Here is a 19,426-nt window from a genome sequence, read left to right on the forward strand (position 1 = left end):
ACATCAAACCAAACAATGTTCTTCTCTGCAGTTCAGTCAAGTGCTGCTCAGAGACAAAAAAAAAAAGCATATTATTGCACTTTTTGGTATTTATTAAAAAGTATTTTCTGATAATTGTGTTCATGTGAATGAGTGAATATATGGTGTGTTCCTGCAAACTGTCACAGGAGAAAAAAAAACTTCCTTAACACAGTCATTCATTTATCTTGTAACACTTTTAACTCATTGTCCAAAACTGTGTTTAACTACCTGTGGACAAGCATGTGATTTAACCCTCCTTACAAGCAGCAAAACACACAAATGGTTGACCTCACTTTTTTCACTCACCTTTTAACTCACAAAGTCTTACTGTGGTCAACAAAAACAGTTAAATCCCTGGTTAGAAGCAGGTTTTCACCAGTGGGAATGTGTCTGACCGGCATTCACTCCCGAGTAAAATGATTCTGCAAATGACTGCGCTCTTTCATCAGCTTTGGCTCTTTGGAGGAAAAGAAAGAGGATCCCGGTGAACTCGTGCCAAGTTTGCCTGCTCTATTTTCTGCCAGAGATGCAACTGTATATTTCTGCACACGTGTAAACATCCTGTATATTTAGCTGTTTGTTTGCTCAAAATACTCAGGTTCCACATGCCACCTCAAAGCCCATTGAGCTATTTTCCCTTTGTAATAATCTCTCCTCCACCATCCATCAGCTCGGTGGTTAAACTCTCATCAGGCTCTTGGCAAACAATTCCGTTTAGCAGTCAAAGCACTTGTGACTTGCATCACATATTCCAGGTGACCTTTCTTCCGCTCCCACTGTAACCAAAACAATCATAAACAGTCAGATAGTTTTAAGGGACGCACACACGACACAAAGGGACCTTGTGTCCAAAACCGGTAATTGACAGTGCATGATGTCTCGCACTGTGCGGTTACTAAAGGGACATGTTTGTACAAAACTTTTAAACCCACAAACCATGATTAGCAAGGGTTTGGTCTAAGTGGAAACAATATATTTTCTAAAAATGTTAAGATCACGTATTTGACTGTATTTATCGGAAATCTATCTTCCCTCTGGTCCTTTTATTTGACCTTGGAACCTGGTGACTGACCTCTTATCTCGCTTGTCTTGTTTCTTTTTCGGCCGACTGACTCAGTGGCAGCAGTTGGACCTTTAATTATAGCAACCACAGCATTCCTTTGTGACAGAACAGGGAGAGATAGACAGGGAGGCATTGGAGGGGCACGGTTGAGTGGTGTAAATAAATAGACAAAAATAGAAAAAGATTCACGATACAGCCTCTGTTATGTGATTTCACCTAATTTGGAAGGAGAGGCGAGCCATGCTCACTTTGACTTGCTTATAAAACTTTGTTTTTTTATGCTTCCCTACAGTTAACAAGAACAAGAACCATGGGCCAGAAGCTGGAGAAGCTTTCGGAAAAAGATGAAGAGTCACGCAATAATTCAGAATGTTCTGAGCAAACCGGAGTGACAGAACAGCCCGAGACAAGAGAACAAGGTGAGAGCAGAGATGAGGGTGATGATGGCCGTTTTGGTAGGATTAGCAGGATCAGTATCAGTGGCTCACCGGCTGGGCATACAGGGGAGCTCACAGTCAATCCTGCACGTACAGACAACCAAACTGGGCAACCAATCAGGCCTCTGTGTCAGCCAGAGCACCCTCTCAACACCACAGACAAATGGGTGGGTGGAGACAGGGAGAGTCTGAGTGTCACTCGAACTGTCGAGGATTCAAAAACTGTCCTTAACCGTAAAGAGGCGAGACAAACTTCAAACAAGAACCGAGGCTCTGAGAGTAAGGCTGCAGTCTTTACTTGGACTACAGCTATGGAGGGGCAGGGATATGGAATGAAATCCGAAACTGGCTGCAGCAAGATTGGTCCTGACATTAAAAGCAGAGGTCTGTCAGGGTCATTTGATCTCCGTAATGAAGAGGACTTTGTGGTGCTGGAGAGGGATGAAACCGGGACATCCTCCGATGGAGAAAGCAACCATTCAGGTAACATGATAACAAGGAATAATCTTCAATCATCTGCTAAAGGGAGAGTTGAAGAAGACACATCTGCTCCCTACCTTCCAAAACCTTCCAGGAATATTCCTCAGGAAAAGGTGTATGAAACTAAAAGCAGACGATTATCTGACACACTTTTGGTGATGCCAGACACTGAGGAAACATGTGCTGGGAGTTCACGCACTGCGTGTTTGCAGAGTGAAAGGGTGCAACATTTGGCTGAAGTGACAGGCAGCAGGTGTCGGCTAAAAGGAGCCGTTCATGTTGGAGCTGCCCACACTGAGGCAACTGGGAGAGGAACGGAAGAGAGGGAACAAGTCATGAAAGACCAAAGCGAGGGGCAAGTTGCTACTCACCAATCAAAACAAAACAACAGCACTGGTGGTTTGGAAAGCATGCGTGATACAGAAGGTTGTTTTGTTACACAGGAAGAGGAACATGGGGAGAATTTAGGATTTATTGCACAAAATGTTGATCGATCCAATCAAAACAGATTTGCTGGTGCTGTCTCTAAGAGGGCTAGAGCAGGTATTATCAGTTCAAGTGGTAAGAAAGATGATGGCCAAGCCTTTGACTCTCGTACCACAAATGCCAACCCCCCTAGATCTGAAAGAACACAAGCCCGAGACAATCCCTCACTTTCAATGGATTTTCCGTCACTGGGCAATGAAGGCTGTGATGGAAAGATACAGAAAGTGATCTCAAAGACGGAGAGTGAACATGTCCGCTTGTCTGCTGTCATCACCCCTCCACCTCAAACTCACCTGTTGCCTAAGAAAGACACCAATGTGACAACACAACTCGATAGAGAACAGATAGTTCCTGAAGCTGTGCCTACCGGTGATTCTAAGGACGAGCCTATGCCAAAAGAGAAGCTCAAAGTAAAAGGTCCACCTCCACCTGTCCCCAAAAAACCCAAAAACCCATTTATAAAGCTCAAAACTGCACAATTATTGTCTACTGATGTTCAACGAAGAGGAAGAGATCATCGTTCTGAGGAGAAGGTCAAGAGGAGGCACACTTTCCATTTTAACAAAGACCTTAGATGCAACACAGCAAAAAACCAGGACATGTGCATGCTGTGGGACGACAGAGGCCCTTACATCCCTCCAACCAACACACGCCGGCTCTCTGCTGACCTCGGCCCATGTCAACGTCTTTCACTTGGACGCATGGATGAACAGTACGGAGACATGATTGACTATGACTTCTGTGAACGCATGGTAAATCTGTCTCCGGATGAAGACATGCAAGACCTTGATATGTTGCAGAGAAGGATATTCTTCGAGAGACGATCCAGAAATAAACATTCACCTCCACCTGTCGCAAAAAAGGCCCAAAATCCGTCTGCATCCACAGAGGCTCTGCACATAACAGAGGTTGCCCCGGACCTAGAAATCCAAAGACTAAAATCTGCTTGTTTAAGGACAAGAGAAATCTGCCCTGAGCCCCCATCTGAGATAATCAGCAGCAACAGCCATACTAACTATGGTAAATGTAGAGATGTAACTGACCACAGAACTGACAGGGATTCAGGCAGTGAGGTGGATTCTTATAAGCCCGTGTCAAAACTTATCAAGGAAAAAAATCAAATGCAGAGACTGCAGGGTCGGGTCACATCTGAGGCGGTTAAACCTGAGGTTCGAGTGGCAGAGCAGGGTCCAAGTGTGAAAGTATCCCAGATGAAGACCGCCTTTGATGTCCCAAAGAGGTCCAAAGAGAGACAGGCAGAGGTCCAACCATCTCCAAAGAAAGGTAAGGACAGAAACACATTTTTCCAAAAGATATTCTGGGTTCACAACTAGTACAGATACTGGTGTGGTTCAGTTTCCTCACTCTCAGGCAGTTGCCTTGAGCAAGAACGCTCGGAAAAAACATAGACTGTAAAAGGATTTGGACGTAGTCTTCCGGTCCCTTAGTTCTTAGACACACCACATTAGCAAATATGTGTTTAAAGAGCCTAAATTGTGTTCTGTTTTTGGTGACATCTTCCTTCTCTTTATTAATTCAAGGATCTGCCTGCCTGCCTGTCTGTCTGCCTGCCTGTCTCTCTGTCTGTCAAACTGATGTCATGGCAACCGTTGAAGCCAATAAAATCCTCTGAATACTTTTTGAAATTCCTTTGATGATAAAAAAAATGTCCTTTGATGACTTTGACAAGCACCCATAGTTCGTTTCTCTCTTTTTCGATGACTCTTCCACATGCCTATCAGTGGACAGATGCTAGAAATGTGACATCACAAATGAAAGGAGCGTGACATCACCCATCTGTTATTTCAAGGAACATTTGAATTGTCCTTCTGTCCACCTGTTAATCACACAACTGTCCAATGGGTCAAACTTGGCAATGTGTGTGCAGTGTGGTAGGAATGCGATAGATATACCGCTAAACAAGCCGCTTCTGCATGCTCAAAAACAGTCGTGCCAAGGCGATGTGCCATGCACGTGATGCTGAGTCGAGATGTGAGAATGAGACTGGTTGGCACTGGTTTTATGTAACTATAGTTATGGGTTTAATTATATCACATGATTAGTAGTATGTATTCATACTCAATTCTGCGGCTCTGCCACCGAAAATACTCGGTTGCGGGATCTCAGTTACTTAACATAAAAAATCTAAACACTTTTGAAAATCTATTAAAAGTTGGCTCTATTTTCTAGTCTTGTTTACAGAGTAATTTAATTTAATTTTTAAAAAAAAAGTATGGCAGGATTTCCCCAGACAACATCTTCACATGGCATCACTTGGCATAAGTAAAGACAAAATGTTGAACAACACAATTAAACCACATGTTGCACAGGGTTAAATAAAGGCTTTAATTCTGCACTAGAAATAAATGTGAATATTGTGCAGATTTCTTCCTGCTACATCTCCAAAGTATTTATTCACATCTTAAAAATAATGTTAACATTCTTTTAGAATTAGATTACATTACAATCACAGTACATAATTATGTTAGATCACTTTTCCCAATACTCTGACTACATTTAACAGTGTTATATCACCCAAATGTAAACCAATTCAACCTCCAACTCAAAGTACATACTATTCCTGACCACATGGAAATGTCCTCCTGTAGTGATCTGTTGACATGTGAACTAAATAGCTGTCATGAACCATTCATCATGAGAGGACTTGAACTGAAACCCTACATTACCAGCAGGGCACCAGATTTATTATTATTCATTTATTAATAATTCATACACACAAGTTTGTCAGGAACCAGCTTGAGACATGGCTACTCACCCCCTCACTGAAAACACGGCAGGACACGAGGAAAGACATGTTAAGACTGATAAGACTTTATCTTATCAGAAAGCCTTATTTTCTAACTAAAAAACTGCTGTGTGTCATTTTGTAAAACACACTTCCTACACCAACTTTCATAGATAATATAAACAATTTCACATCAAGCAACAAGACCAGAAGCTCCTGCACCTCACATGCTGAAAACACAGATTTTTTACTTTAAAGATGGAAATAATGTTTGAGACAAAATGATCACGAAAAGTAAGAATAAGAGCTGCAATAATTGATCAGTTAATCTACTACTAAATAAATCGCCAACTATTTTTAATGAGTAATGACTCCATTTAACTTCCCTTTAATGAAAACAGGGATTTCAAACTCTTTGTGGTTATTTCACGTTTTCTTTGCTTTGGTTTGTGGACAAAACAAGACACTCATTTTCAGGTTTGGAAAATACCAATCATTATTTTTCACCATTTTCTGACATTTGATAAATGAAGCAACTGACTTTTTTACGGAGAAAATGATAAACACATTAATCGATCGTGTAAATAATTGTTAATTACAGTTTGGGGGGTATGGGGTCTGAATTTGGGGTCTGAATTTGACAGGATGGGAGAGACAGAAAGGGAACCCTGAACTGAACACCAAAGATGTAAAGCTGAACAATATAAATATTACCACTACTTAAGACCACATAGGGATAAACTCAAGTTTCCCTGCAGACCCATCCCCAATCACAGCCTTGGAAGAATGAAATCTGACTGCTCGTCTGCGCATGTGCAGTAGTCGGTCGTCATAGAATCCCTTTGAATGTTAAAACGATGAGAATAGACGATTCTTAATCTTTTGCAGGTGAAGATCGGACTGGAGATGCTCTGATCTTCCACTGGCATCCTGAAATACCACTAGATACAAACTGTGACTCCACTGACCGCACCTTTGCAAGGAAGGCAGTATAAGAGGAATAATAAGAGCAAAGCGGCTGGGCTTTTTGTGTGTGTGTGTGTGTGTTTGCGTGTGTGCGGAGACAAGGGATACCAGAGCAACGTCCTGCAGGATAAGGGCGCGCCTAAACTACCACATTCATGTGTTGTGATTGATTACCCCGTGCTCACGAAAATCTTGCATAGATTTAGGAGGTAAGACACTCTGAAATAGTCTCTCAGCGTTGTGCATTTTCCATGTGCTGCGTGGGTCCGCGGATGTGCAGCATCCGTTTTGCCCGCTGGATGAGCTTGAGAGTGGGAGCAGCAGCCTCACAAACCCTGGGTGGACATATCTGCACTTGCGTCAGCTGGCGGTGCTCCACCGCGGCTAACACTTAGCAGCTAGGCTAACTAGCGTAGCTGAACTGTGGGTCCAAAACACACTTGCCGGCTAGTGTGGAAGAATTAAGCACGTTTAGTTTAAATTGACACAAATAAAAAAGGCTTAACTCGCAAATAAATAGGAATTGGTGTGATGTATTGGGGAAAATGTCCACATAACAACACTTGCCTCGAGCGTGTCTGCGGTGTCGGTGGATGTTAAGTGGGACCAGCCCCCGGTACAGCTGCGAGCTGATGGCTGGGGCAGCGCGGCATAACACGGTCTATTATTATGCATCATCCGCCCCTTACAATACTATACGTAAATGTAATTCTTATTCTTCAATTTTGTTAACTTTTCCCCCCACAATAAAACTTCATGTTTGGTGGCGTTCATTAGTGCAAACTCACATTTGGGGCGTTCTTCACAAAGAAAAAATTAAATCTGCATACGCGGCTCAGCCCCTCTTTCGGTAACTGTAGCTTCCACGCGTCATTGTTAAAATAACTTCTTATATAGTCTAAAATATTATCACTGTCGGTTCTTATTATCACGTTAATAATGTATTATGTAGCGGTTTTGTCTCAATGAGGTGGTGGTGGCGGAGGAGGAGGGGTACGTGGCAAGCTTTGTGCTAACAGCAGCTAGCAACCATTGTTTAACGGTGACACCGTGCAGCTGTTTGCACCGCCGTTGATTCAGACCAAACGGTGCATGTAGCTCATTAGCATGTACACATCTCCAACATGCAGCTGTTATCATGAGTAGGCCGACGTGAGGTGTTGTTGTTCGGTGTATGTTGGTGGCGTTGTTGTGAGTCAATGTAGTCGCATTGTCCTGACAGTCATTGGAATAACATGAGGAGGAGGAGGGAGGGAGATGTGGGGGGTGCAGTCTAGGGGTGCCAGAGACACCACGATATGATATTATCGCGATATTTAAGTCACACTACAATATTGTGAGTTATTTGTTGGTGGGCAAAACAAGACATTTGAGAACATCATCATTTCCAGGTTTGTTAAACACCGATCAAACTGATATTTTATGGACCAAACAAGTACTCAATTTAGAAAATAACCAACATATTAGTTGATTATAAAAATAATCGTTAGTTGTAGCCTTACTCAGTATATTCAAATATCATGATAATTAGTATTGTGGCGTCTCGGCAATTCCCACCCCTACAAACTATAAAAGTAGCACTTTAGAAATATAGATTAGATGTACTTTATTAATCCAAAACTGGGAAATTAGAGTCTAGCAACAGCAAGACACGTAATATACATAGAATAAAAATATACAAATAGAATGAGATTAAATTGTATGTACATAACGTAAGGATAAGGAGTGTAATGCATAATAAATATGTAGTCAACTGTGAAGTGTAAAAACTCCAAACTGTGCATAAAGTGCATACAAAAACCAGTATGAACTTTAAAGTGCTGATGAGGTTTTTACACACAACTATCTCTAGAGTTTACAGATAATGGGCTGAAAAAGAGAAAATATCCAGACAGATCGGCAACATTACATTGCTGATATTAGAGGTCACAGGAAGTTAACTGGTCTGAGATGATGTAAAGGCAACAGAAAAGCAAAAATGACTTGTTACAAACGAAATATGCAGGAGACCATATCTGAACGCACAGCATGGCGAACCTTGAAACAGATGGGCTACAAATCTGCAGCAACCTCTTGGTGTTAGTTTGTCATTATGGACTAAAAACTCAAAACCCAAAAAGAATGTTTCCAGCACTTTCTGGAATCCATGGTGTGAAAAAATGAGGTAGTTCTGGAGGCAAAATGAGTAATAACGAGGTCGATCAGTGGTCATGTAAGATGCTCAGTCCTGCTGAGGCCTGGATGCTGATACCGTGTAGAAGCAGTTGTTGTAATGTATGGCATCGTTTAAACCAGCATGGGTGAAAGCAGCTCATATTCTCGGGTGTATGTTTGGAGTGAGAGGAGCTTCTCTTGAATGCAGCGTTAATACCAGCAGAGAGAACATGCTGTTCTCATCCGCCTGTGCTGTCCAGGCATCATGCTCTGCTGTATCACAGGAGCATAGTCCCCATTGTAGTGATTAGGGATCTGTTAACTGGTATGTCAGTATTTTATTCATAAACGAGTGCTGTGTCTAGTAATTGGTGGATCCAGCATCCGCATGTAAAAACTGACTGTGCATTTTGATGAGTTTAGACTGCCCTAAGGTGTCAGTGATACCAGGCAGAGACAAAGTCTAGTGTTGTGCAGTAGTCATTAGGGCTCTGTGGTTAATATTTCACACGAGTGACTTGAAAATCCTTGCTTACTCACTAACGTACAGTCCTTGTGATTTATTTTTCAATGTGCCACAAAGGGGAGCTACATCTTTCCTTGTGACATATCATGCTCTTATTAAATTAATAATTTTTCACCCGCAATGTTTCTGACCAGCACAAGTGTAGACAGAAGGCTATGCCTGTTGTAAGATAAAGAATCTAAAATTGATCGCAATAATATCATTATAATATCGCAATTATTTTGGTCAGGATAATCGTGGTGGGAAATGTTTATATCGTCCCATGCCTACTGTGGAGTGGGACCTTATTATGTATAATTTCCCTGTTAACTACTAACATTCTCTCATATCTCTGTCTCAGATTAGAATAATAGCTAATCTTTAAAGTATTGCGTCTTTTAATCTATATTAGCTCCAGAAGGCTGGGATTCAGCTTTTCCATTTTCGTAATCTGTGATTGAATATAGAGAAGCAGGTTGTTTTTTTGTGATGACAGAGCAGTGTGTAACTATAGAGAAACCCTGCATAACAGCACAGTATGAGGCTTCAGAATGGCAGCTTAATTATCGTCCCACACTTCTGTATTTTCCACACAATTACTCTGCAAAGCATGTCACAGAAATTATATATTTCAGTTATCAGTGATTGAGTTTGTTTGTTTCTTCTTATCACAATAGTCAGAGCTTAGAAGAGTCACACTGCGATCATTCAGTGTGTTTCACAAGTCGGGAGTGTTTCCAGAATCTCGGAGCAGCAACTGACCATCTGTCACGTCGTGCTTTTGTAGCCCACAAATGCTACGGTTGTATGAGGCCGTTTGTCAGAAAAGGTCAGGTGTTATTCAAGATTCTGATGATGTCATCGTTACTTTTCAGAAATCAATGGCCAGATATCGACAGTGGGTTAGGTGTGGGGTTTCTCAGGAAGTGGCTTGTTGTTGTTTTTGAAATATCCCCAAGGAAAAACCTTAAATAAGTTGCCTATTTGTTTTCACTTTCAAAGAAAGTGCAGATGGTTTGCGTAATCCTAAACCTATTTACAATGAGCCGCAGACATCCACATGCTGTAAAATGGTGAAATCAATAGAGCATTCACTAAGATACAGGGTGAAAAGCAACATTTTCTAAAGCTCTACTTAATTATTTGATTTGAATCATGCATTAACACCAATTAAGGCTCAAATTCACTAAATAAAATCTGAGGCTGCTGATTAAGATTATTTTCGTTTGCTCTCAGAAATGTGCACTTTTACACAGATTTAAACACAGCTGGAAAAAAACAACATTTCTGTTGTTTTCCAGCAGGTAGCGCTGATTTGTTTCCTTTGTATGAACAGGAACAAACTGAGTCACAGCCAATAAATGTAATCTCACATCAGACAGACTGAGCTGGCCGTCCGCCAAATCTTCCTCTCAAGGTTTCCTCTGTGTACACAGTGGTGACAGCGGGGCGACAAGTTTAATAGTATTTTTAACAGCCCTTTTCAGCAGTGCTTCTAGAAAACGGTACTTCTGTGAGAGCAGTCGTGCTTAACTCCTATTTCTCCCTCTCTGCAGATATGTTGCGGCGAGTTGTGCGACAGAGCAAGTTCCGTCACGTCTTTGGTCAGGCGGTGAGGAACGACCAGTGCTACGATGACATCCGTGTCTCCAGGGTCACATGGGACAGCTCCTTCTGTGCCGTCAACCCCAAGTTTGTTGCCATCATCATAGAGGCGAGCGGGGGAGGAGCCTTTTTCGTCCTCCCGCTACAAAAGGTGAGGCGCTCGGCTTAAGGACATGGTATCGTGTCAACGCTTCAGTTCAGCTGCACAAGACACCATTATCCGTCCACTATCCGTCATGCGTAAGAAACTGAACGCCTGTTTTGAAGTGTTGCAATTCGTGAATTTAACAACGTCACCTGCAACCAGACTCCTACTGGACGACACCAGCCGTCAATCACACTGGTGTCCACTCCTCTAAATGGCAATTAGATTACAAAATTAACATCACGTTCTCCTCAGGAACATGTTAATCGACATTAAAGGTCAAGTGAAAAAAAGGCTTATTCACTTAGAGTCGCCCCCTGGTAGCTATTCACTATATTTTTACTTCCTAGTTGGCCTCACTGAGCAAACCAGAACACTACGTCCCATTTTATACACATTTTATCATTGCATCTTCACTAATATTAACGTCCTCTGCTCCCCTATTATTCACGGGCCACTGTGGATCAGTGCTAAGAGAGAGTTGTCTTTCAACTGGAAGGTTGTGCGTTCCATTCCTGGCTCCACACGCACAAATGTGTTCTTGGGCAAGGCCACACAACCCCACGTTGCTCCTGTCGTCATGATTAAAAAAGCACTATATAAATACAAAAAATACAGACCATTTATTATTTAAGCGTGTCTTTACAAATGACAACCCTTTACAGGAGAACTGTGACAAACAGTGTTGCACAAAGTATTAAAATAATTCCAAACACGTTCTGTTGACAGTTGGACGGTTTTAAATTTGGTTCTAAAGAGCTGGTGTTTTAAAAGTTATTTGTTCTCTTGTGGACAATAGGACAGTCAGAGGTCACGTCACATGTGACTTTATAACCATCATCCACGTCACTGTCCTGGTTAATAGTTACTCACCTGCATTAGTTTCATTGTGAAAGCTCCAGCAGTTCACATTTAAACCATCACACAAAGAAACGTGTCTAATGAATGAATGAATATTAATGTAATTATCACATTTCTTACTTTACTTAAGTGATAATGATGATTATTATTTTTACCATTGTATTTTTGCAGTGTGGTCCTTGTAACCGCCACATAATTATAATATTACACATTTAGTTTTGCCCTTAAAGGTTCCCATGGCTGCTTTATAGAGTTAAGGGGAAACTTTATTTTTTAAATGGAGTTAATAATTAAAAAAAGATCAGAGAAATCTTATTTCTGTTATACTATCTGGTCTTGACAGCGTTAAACTGTTAGGCTAGATGAATTATTGTGAAAGTTGTTCTTGTGTAACCTCTCATATCCGGTCTGTTTTATGTATTTATGCGATGTACACCACTAAATGTGCTATAGAGCTAAGTGAATTTGGATCTGAACTGGATTGGATGTTATGTTCCCCCGAGTCTCATATCTGCAGCAAAAACTATCAATCAATGAGTAAATCTGATCCATTTTAAAGGCGTCTGACATGTATCCTGTTACTGTTCACACAGAGGGGGTTGCTTTTCTGTCGTTACATCGTGGACCACTGGGTTAAATAATTTATATGCGTGACTGTAGAGAATATGCTATAAAGAATCGTCGCTATAAACTTTGTTCACTATTTTCAAATTGCTAACAATACCCTCACAAATTCTACAATCAATTGATTTCTCAATTATTCATTGGTTAATGAATTAAATAAATAAATGTGATTTATTTATTTTTTTCAGCTTCTTAAATGTGAATATTGGTGGATTTCCACATAACAAAGAAATCAGTAAAAACCGAATCATATTGGTTTGAAATTTGAAATGTACTTATTCATTTATTTATTTATTTAAAAAGGACAATGCATAAGTGACATGTAATGTAATGTAATGTTGATGAACATGTCAATGTTAATATGCCAGAATTAGCCAAAAAAGCAGGTTTAGACAAAAACAACAAATAAGTATAAATAACAATGCACAATAAAACAGTCAAACAAAACACTTCCTGACACTTTATGGACTTAAAAAAAGAAAATAATATGAAAATAATCATTAGTTGCAGCCCAAGCTACAATGCAATTGTACTGTGTTGTGTGCAATAATAAAACACATTTGAACATGTATATAAATTATAATTTATATACATTCTAACAAATTATATTGCAACTAAAATTTCATTTAGGGGAAAAAAAATACTTGTAGTACCAATGTTGTTTTTCTTTGTTTTCTTTCTGAGCGTTGTATAATGTTATTGTAAGTGAACTGTGAGTTTTTTAAAGTGTAAAATCATTATAAATGAACTCAGTTGTTGCATAAAACAACAGCCTGAAGTGAACAATTATCACGTTTTACATGCACAGCTTCTATCATCAGCTCACTCAGCTTCTTTTTTTGTACCACATATCCTCGTGCTGTCTCTATAACAAAGTCCTCCTCTGTCTTACAGACTGGACGCATAGACAAGGTCTACCCGACAGTGTGTGGTCACACTGGCCCCGTGTTGGACATCGAGTGGTGTCCCCACAACGACCTTGTCATCGCGAGCGGCTCCGAGGACTGTGCGGTCATGGTGAGGTCACTGGTTATCTTTAAGTTGTTTCAAGTTTTTTTCTTGTTCTTTTTTCTTTTTTCTTGTGCCACTTTATGTATTATGAACCACGTACTATTTAAAATGGATCCCCAGCTAATACTAGTGATAGTTTAAATAAAAAGAATCTCAAAACCTTTTCACACAAATGATAAACAAGAAAAACATGTGACATATTTATAACCCTGGGATACGCCTTGTTTTAACTGATATTCTGTATTATATATTGTGATTTTTCTGAATTATATTAGTTTTTGTTTAATATGGTGACGAATACGTTAAAGAGACTTGTCACAATCTGTTTACCTCAACTTAAAACAACACATAGAGCTTTTATTTAGTCTCCTTTTGAATCTATTTGTTTATTTGGTGTTTCTTGCTAAAGTTACAAAGTTATAATCAATTTCCCTACCCGTGTTTAACACGGTGTATAATAGGGCTGAACGGGTTTTGAATAAACATGGAATTGAGATTGTTTTGACTGAAATATTCTCATTTTTCATTGAAATGAACATATTTTTATGTTAATTTAATTTAATTACAGCTGGCCGTATTGCAACGTTGATAATATTCTGATGAATTGTTTATGTTGATTTAGGTGTGGCAGATCCCTGAGGACGGGCTAGAGACTCCCCTTTCAGAGCCGGTGGTCGTGTTAGAGGGCCACTCCAAGAGGGTTGGCATCGTGTCTTGGCATCCCACCGCTCGCAACGTCCTCCTCAGCGCAGGTAACGACTGGCTCGACTGCTGAGATAATACTCCGGTCTGCCATTTTGTCCAGTGCCCAAGAGCTGAACTCCAAATCTGACCGATTATCTCAGGGCCTGCCTTCTGTCGCGCTGCTTTGTGTGATGTAAAGTGCCCGAAATAAACTTGGACACAGAGGTGTGTGTGCGTGTGTGTGTGTGTGTGTGTGTGTGTGTGTGTGTGTGTGTGTGTGTGTGTGTGTGTGCGCGCGCAGTCAGGCTCATGGTGTTTGTGTCCATTTTAGGGTGCGACAACCAGATCATCATCTGGAATGTGGGCACGGGAGAGGCCATGATCAACCTGGAGGACATGCACCCTGATGTTATCTTTAGCGTCAGCTGGAGCCGCAACGGCAGCCTGCTCTGCACCGCCTGCAAGGACAAGAAGGTCCGCGTCATCGACCCGCGTAAGAAAAAGATTGTGACGGTGAGTTGACAGGTGGAATAACCGTTCCCAGAATCACCCGCCGAGCACAAGACTCGCGGCTGTCCCATCTGACAGGTGTTTTTTTTGTCTATTTTCAGGAGAAGGACAAAGCCCACGAGGGAGCTCGCCCCATGAGAGCGATCTTTTTAGCAGACGAGAACATTTTCACCACTGGATTCAGCCGCATGAGCGAGCGCCAGCTGGCCCTGTGGAAAAGTGTACGTTCCTGTGGAGAATCTCTTGGAGAAACCTTTTAATGATGTCATCTGCTATAATGCAGACAACAACTCCCATCATCCCATGTCCCTTTACAACAATCTTTTTTTATTGTTTGAATTAACCCTTTAACACCTAAGCTGCAACCTGCTTATTTTCACCATAAAAGAGTCAAAAAATGTCCTGTGATTTAAATGCTTTTGCCTATTTTTCCAGAATAACTTTCAATATCTGGCAGTTATTTACAATTTACTGTATGTTAAAATGGTGTATTAACAGTTTATAATTGAGAAAAACTAAATGTTTTATTTAGGAGAACACTGTAGTTGTACATGAACCGATTCTTCTTGAAATTTGAAAAGTATAAAACATATATATGTCCAAAAACAGGCCAGAAAATGGTAACTCCTTACGCCAGTGTGTGTTCTGCGATACACACGCTGAAAAAGGGTTAAGAGGCAGAAATAACATGTATTTCTAAATAATGCACGAATAAAACGAAGTTGTGCTTTTATCAAACATAATCTACCGTAGATCTCTTGGAAATGGCTATTTTACGTCTTCAAATTAGTATTCGGTGTGACAGAAATAGCAGTAAGAATAATCAGAAATGTTACGTCATGCACACATTTGCACTTGTTGTGATTTAAAATTGGGTCAAAATGGTTTGTCGACCTTTTGAAAAGTGGGTCTTCATTTCAAATATGTGGCAGACGTGGATTCTAAATGAGACACAAACGTCCTAAAGTGACATTGAACTAGTATAGAAGCTATAAAAACAAAGGTCAGATCAGTGACAACATTTCAACTGGTTTTCTGTTTATCCTACTCTTCTCTCTCATGACTGGAGCTGTACCATCTCAGCTCCAACAGAGGGCGCTAAATACAAAGGAAGAATGAATCCTAACCCTAACCCTTCTGTAAAAACTGTTCCAGTAAATGCTGAATGTTTCTGTTTCCAGGACAACATGGATGAGCCCATATGTGTCCAGGAGATGGACAGCAGTAACGGAGTTCTGCTGCCCTTTTATGACCCTGACACCAGCATAGTGTACCTGTGTGGAAAGGTGATATTTCAAAGTGTTTCATTTTACCCATTCTCATATAACTGGATGCAGACACTGACTCTGTGGTGTCTGTGGCTGCGTGTCCTCAGGGCGACAGCAGCATCCGGTACTTTGAGATCACAGACGAGGCTCCGTACGTGCACTACCTCAACACCTTCTCCACCAAGGAGCCGCAGAGGGGCATGGGATACATGCCCAAACGAGGCCTGGATGTCAACAAATGTGAGATAGCAAGGTAATGCAAATATTTATCACATGTTCTCTCTGGTATCATGGATTTCTAAAATGCTGGGATGTGCACACCTTGTCATTTTAGTTTGATTGTGTTATCAGTGTTTTTGCACAACACTTTTCCCATAATAGTCCATGTAATTAAAGGCTTTCAGCCGTAGATGTAACTATAGGAATTAATTAGAATGAACAGTGAAGGTTAAACTACAAAACTTTTTCATGTCTACATCTTAAAAATGTTTTAATAGATCCTATTTTCAAAGCTTTACACCTTTATTTATCCAGGAAATATCCTTTGAGATTAATAATCTCTTTTCCAAGCGATGCTAGTAAAATACTATTTGCTATGGCATTGTTCACATTTGAATAATAGACTGAAGTGCTGTTAATGCTTAAAGTTGCAGTGCATATAATATAATAATACCTGGGTTTTTTTCTCATTAGGTTTTACAAATTACACGAGAGAAAATGTGAACCAATCATCATGACAGTCCCACGTAAGGTGAGTGTCTTTACGTGAGCATTATTTCATTTTCAGACTGAATTTGCCCTCCTTCAACCCGAGTCTGATTATTTATTATTTATTCTCTTCCCTGCCGCTCCCGCGCCACCCTGCTCCAGTCGGACCTGTTCCAGGACGACCTGTACCCGGACACGGCCGGACCCGACCCCTCCCTGGAGGCGGAGGAGTGGTTCGCGGGCAAGAACGGCCGCCCCATCCTCATCTCGCTCAAAGACGGCTACGTCTCCACAAAGAACCGTGACCTGAAAGTGGTCAAGTCGAACGCCCTGGAGACCAAGCCGGCCACCAAGCCGGCCACCAAGCCGGCCACCAAGCCTGCCACCAAGGCCGAGCACATCTCGCCGGTGCTGAAGCGCATCACTCCACAGCCCTCAGTGGTCAGTGTTGAATTTTGACGTTTGTATTTTTTTTTGCTGACATTCAGACTTTTCCTATTCACAGTAATTATTAGGGTTGGAACAAAACATGTGGATCAGCACATACTTTGGTGTGTGGGTCACAATTCACTGGAGCAGTAAAGGGAAAAAAAAAAAAAAAGTGTTCAAAGCCACATGGCTTCGCTGCATGTAGCTGAAGTTGCCAGTGTGAATAAAAAGATTTATGGTAAACAATCTTTTGGAAATATTTCGTTTAAATAAAAGGTGGAACGTTAACTTTCTTTCCCCCTTTTTTTCTTGCCCAGAAAATTGAAGATAAACTGGAAGAGGTACTCCGAGAGTTCAAGTCACTCAGGGATCGCGTCATCCTCCAAGACCGTCGGATCGCCAGACTGGAAGAGCAGGTCGCCAAGGTCGCCATGTAAGAACCCACAACCACTCGTTGTTTTCGGAGAGAGAGAGAGAGAGAGAGAGAGAATCGACTTGACAGTGTCTGCCACGGCCAAATTCTCAACATTGGGCTCCATTTTGGCTCGGCGTCGTCTCCCGCGTGACGAGTTCAGGCCTACATTCCAAGACGACCTTTTTAATTTTCCTCATCAAGCCTCCTCCAGGTTCCACACTCTTGCTCAGACACACACACACACAGAGAAAAAGGAAAAAAGAAACTCTAGCACCTCATGTACGAAGAAAAGACATTTTTTTGTTGTTGAAGGAAACGTCTTAAATTCTTTTTTTCCTTTGTTTTTAAGTCGTGGTCAAACATCATCTCCCGTGAAGTTTGTACTTAACTGCTCAGACAACAACGTTATGTAGCATCAGTATTTTTCATCGCTCTCTTTTGTGTTGCCAAATATGAGTCACGTGCGTGTGTTCCACGCACTGCTTTTTACATTAATCTTCTCTCCTGTTGTACATTCCAGTCACAACCAGGTAGAATGAGTTAGTCGAGCTGGATTTGTTTTTTTTGTTTTTGTTTTGTTTTTTAAAAAATAGGAGCTGTTGAACCTTTCCCTCCCTCCAGTTTGCTCATTGATAAAACATCCGATTTCTCATTTTGGTTCCTGTTCTTCTGGGATAGAAATTCAAACATTGGGTTTTAAAATGGTGGGGGGGAGGGAGGGAGGGGGGGGGGGGGGGGGGGTCGTGGGTGTTTGCATCTCTATGGTGTAAATGTTGTGCAAATGTAGTGGTGCCTCTGTGTCACTGTTTAGGGTCAAACTACCGTTTACCTTCTCCAGTGCATATTTGTTGTTGGGAAGGGACCACTCACCCGGCTTGTGTTTCACTGGACCCATGACAAAACAGTTCTGTGCACATAATAAAAGATTTTACACATGGAAACCTCAGATTCATCTTTTCTCTGTTTGTTTTTGTGGCTTTTCACGTCAGTTGACGTTGCCTTCTGCCACCAGAGAATTGAAGATATCAGCCGGTAAAGATTTATTTGTAAATTAGGTACACTCACAGTGAAATGCTCGGCCTTGTGGATGCATTCATAAAAAGAAAGTAAGGCATTAGTTTCACTTGAGATTAAACATGAACAAATTCGACCAAAATGATCACTCCGCCCCCTATTTCTCTGGATGAATCTGCTTTTATATAAATGTCAGAATTGTTTGTTTGAGGGTTGAAATCCAAAGAAATACCATTTACTTTTATAGATGAAGAAGTATTTGAAAACAGGAGTCTCAAACTCAAATGACCTGGGTGCCACCGAGTAATAAAAATAATCAAATTTATGATGATATTTCACGTACTTTCAAAATCAAAGTGTTTGTTTTGAGATGGAACGATACACAGTTCACAATATACACATTTATGATGCAAAATTAATCTATTCATAAAAATAACTTACAGAATTAACTCATTATAACTTGATATTAAGTGTCGGGCTGCTTGAGAGAATAAATCTACCTCCTGTGAAAGGTCCTTAGCTGTCTATTTACACCGCTGTATTTTAACATTGGTAATAATGGTAACTTGGTCTGAAACTAAAGCATAAACTCAGCCTCCCTCCAACCAAAGCCTGTAAAACTCCTCACTTGTTCATTCCCCTTTCTTGCCTGATGGGGGCGCTAAAGCTGCCGTCCTAAAGGCCAAATGGAAAAGTGGGTAATTCCCTTCTCACATTCTCAGAATTCATTAAACATAACACATTTAGCACCAAAGTTGTTGCTAATGAATTCCTACATTTCCCAGAATACTTTGGGACAATTCTGTAGAACACATCTAAAATAGCTGCTGCTGCTGCTGTCGCCGCCTGCAGATCACATCAGACAACTGCCATTTCATAGAGGTGTGAAGTCAACTGTGGGAGGATGTTGGTTGAGTCAGGTTTAAATACATTTGAAAGGTCTTTACTGTAATTATCTTTTTAAAACGCTCTCTTGTTCTCTTCCTTTCTCATTTTGTTGCTGTAACAAGTGAATGTGCCCAGTTCAGTCCGACCTGATTTAATCTTAAACATGACACCTCTACGAGTCACTGCACAGGAGCACAATCTGCACTCTCCCCGTTTGAATCGACAAGTCCCCGAGCAAGTTTCTTTTGTTTTCACGGCATGAGAACTTTCCAAACACTGGAAACAGTGTTTACCTTGGCCACACTTTACAAAGTAATCTCATTGGGTTTTGTTTTTGGGTTTTTTTTCATAACCACATCTTAGTTTGACTCTGAACAGGAAATGACTGGGTGGGATTTTCAAACTA

General features: G+C 40.9%; 1 protein-coding gene across 3 annotated transcripts; it reads left to right on the forward strand.

Moving 5' to 3' along the window:
• The first annotated feature begins 3,242 nt into the window (after nt 1–3,242).
• LOC131446177 (coronin-1C-like) lies at nt 3,243–17,690 on the forward strand. Of its 3 annotated transcripts, none has more exons than XM_058617258.1 (11): nt 3,244–3,771; nt 10,415–10,614; nt 12,988–13,110; nt 13,727–13,856; nt 14,120–14,301; nt 14,400–14,519; nt 15,480–15,584; nt 15,674–15,819; nt 16,260–16,317; nt 16,437–16,715; nt 17,021–17,690. In XM_058617258.1, exons 1-11 carry the CDS (start codon nt 3,264–3,266, stop codon nt 17,138–17,140), a joined length of 1,971 nt encoding a protein of 656 aa, XP_058473241.1. In that variant the 5' UTR covers nt 3,244–3,263; the 3' UTR covers nt 17,141–17,690. The 3 variants fall into 3 exon arrangements, with proteins under 3 accessions (XP_058473242.1, XP_058473241.1, XP_058473243.1); XM_058617260.1 differs by lacking the exon at nt 3,244–3,771 and adding an exon at nt 6,068–6,408; XM_058617259.1 differs by lacking the exon at nt 15,480–15,584 and having other exon boundaries at nt 3,243–3,771.
• The last annotated feature ends 1,736 nt before the right edge of the window (nt 17,691–19,426 follow it).

This window comes from Solea solea, chromosome 19 (assembly GCF_958295425.1).
Source record: "Solea solea chromosome 19, fSolSol10.1, whole genome shotgun sequence".
In the NCBI taxonomy this organism is placed as follows: Eukaryota; Metazoa; Chordata; class Actinopteri; order Pleuronectiformes; family Soleidae; genus Solea; species Solea solea.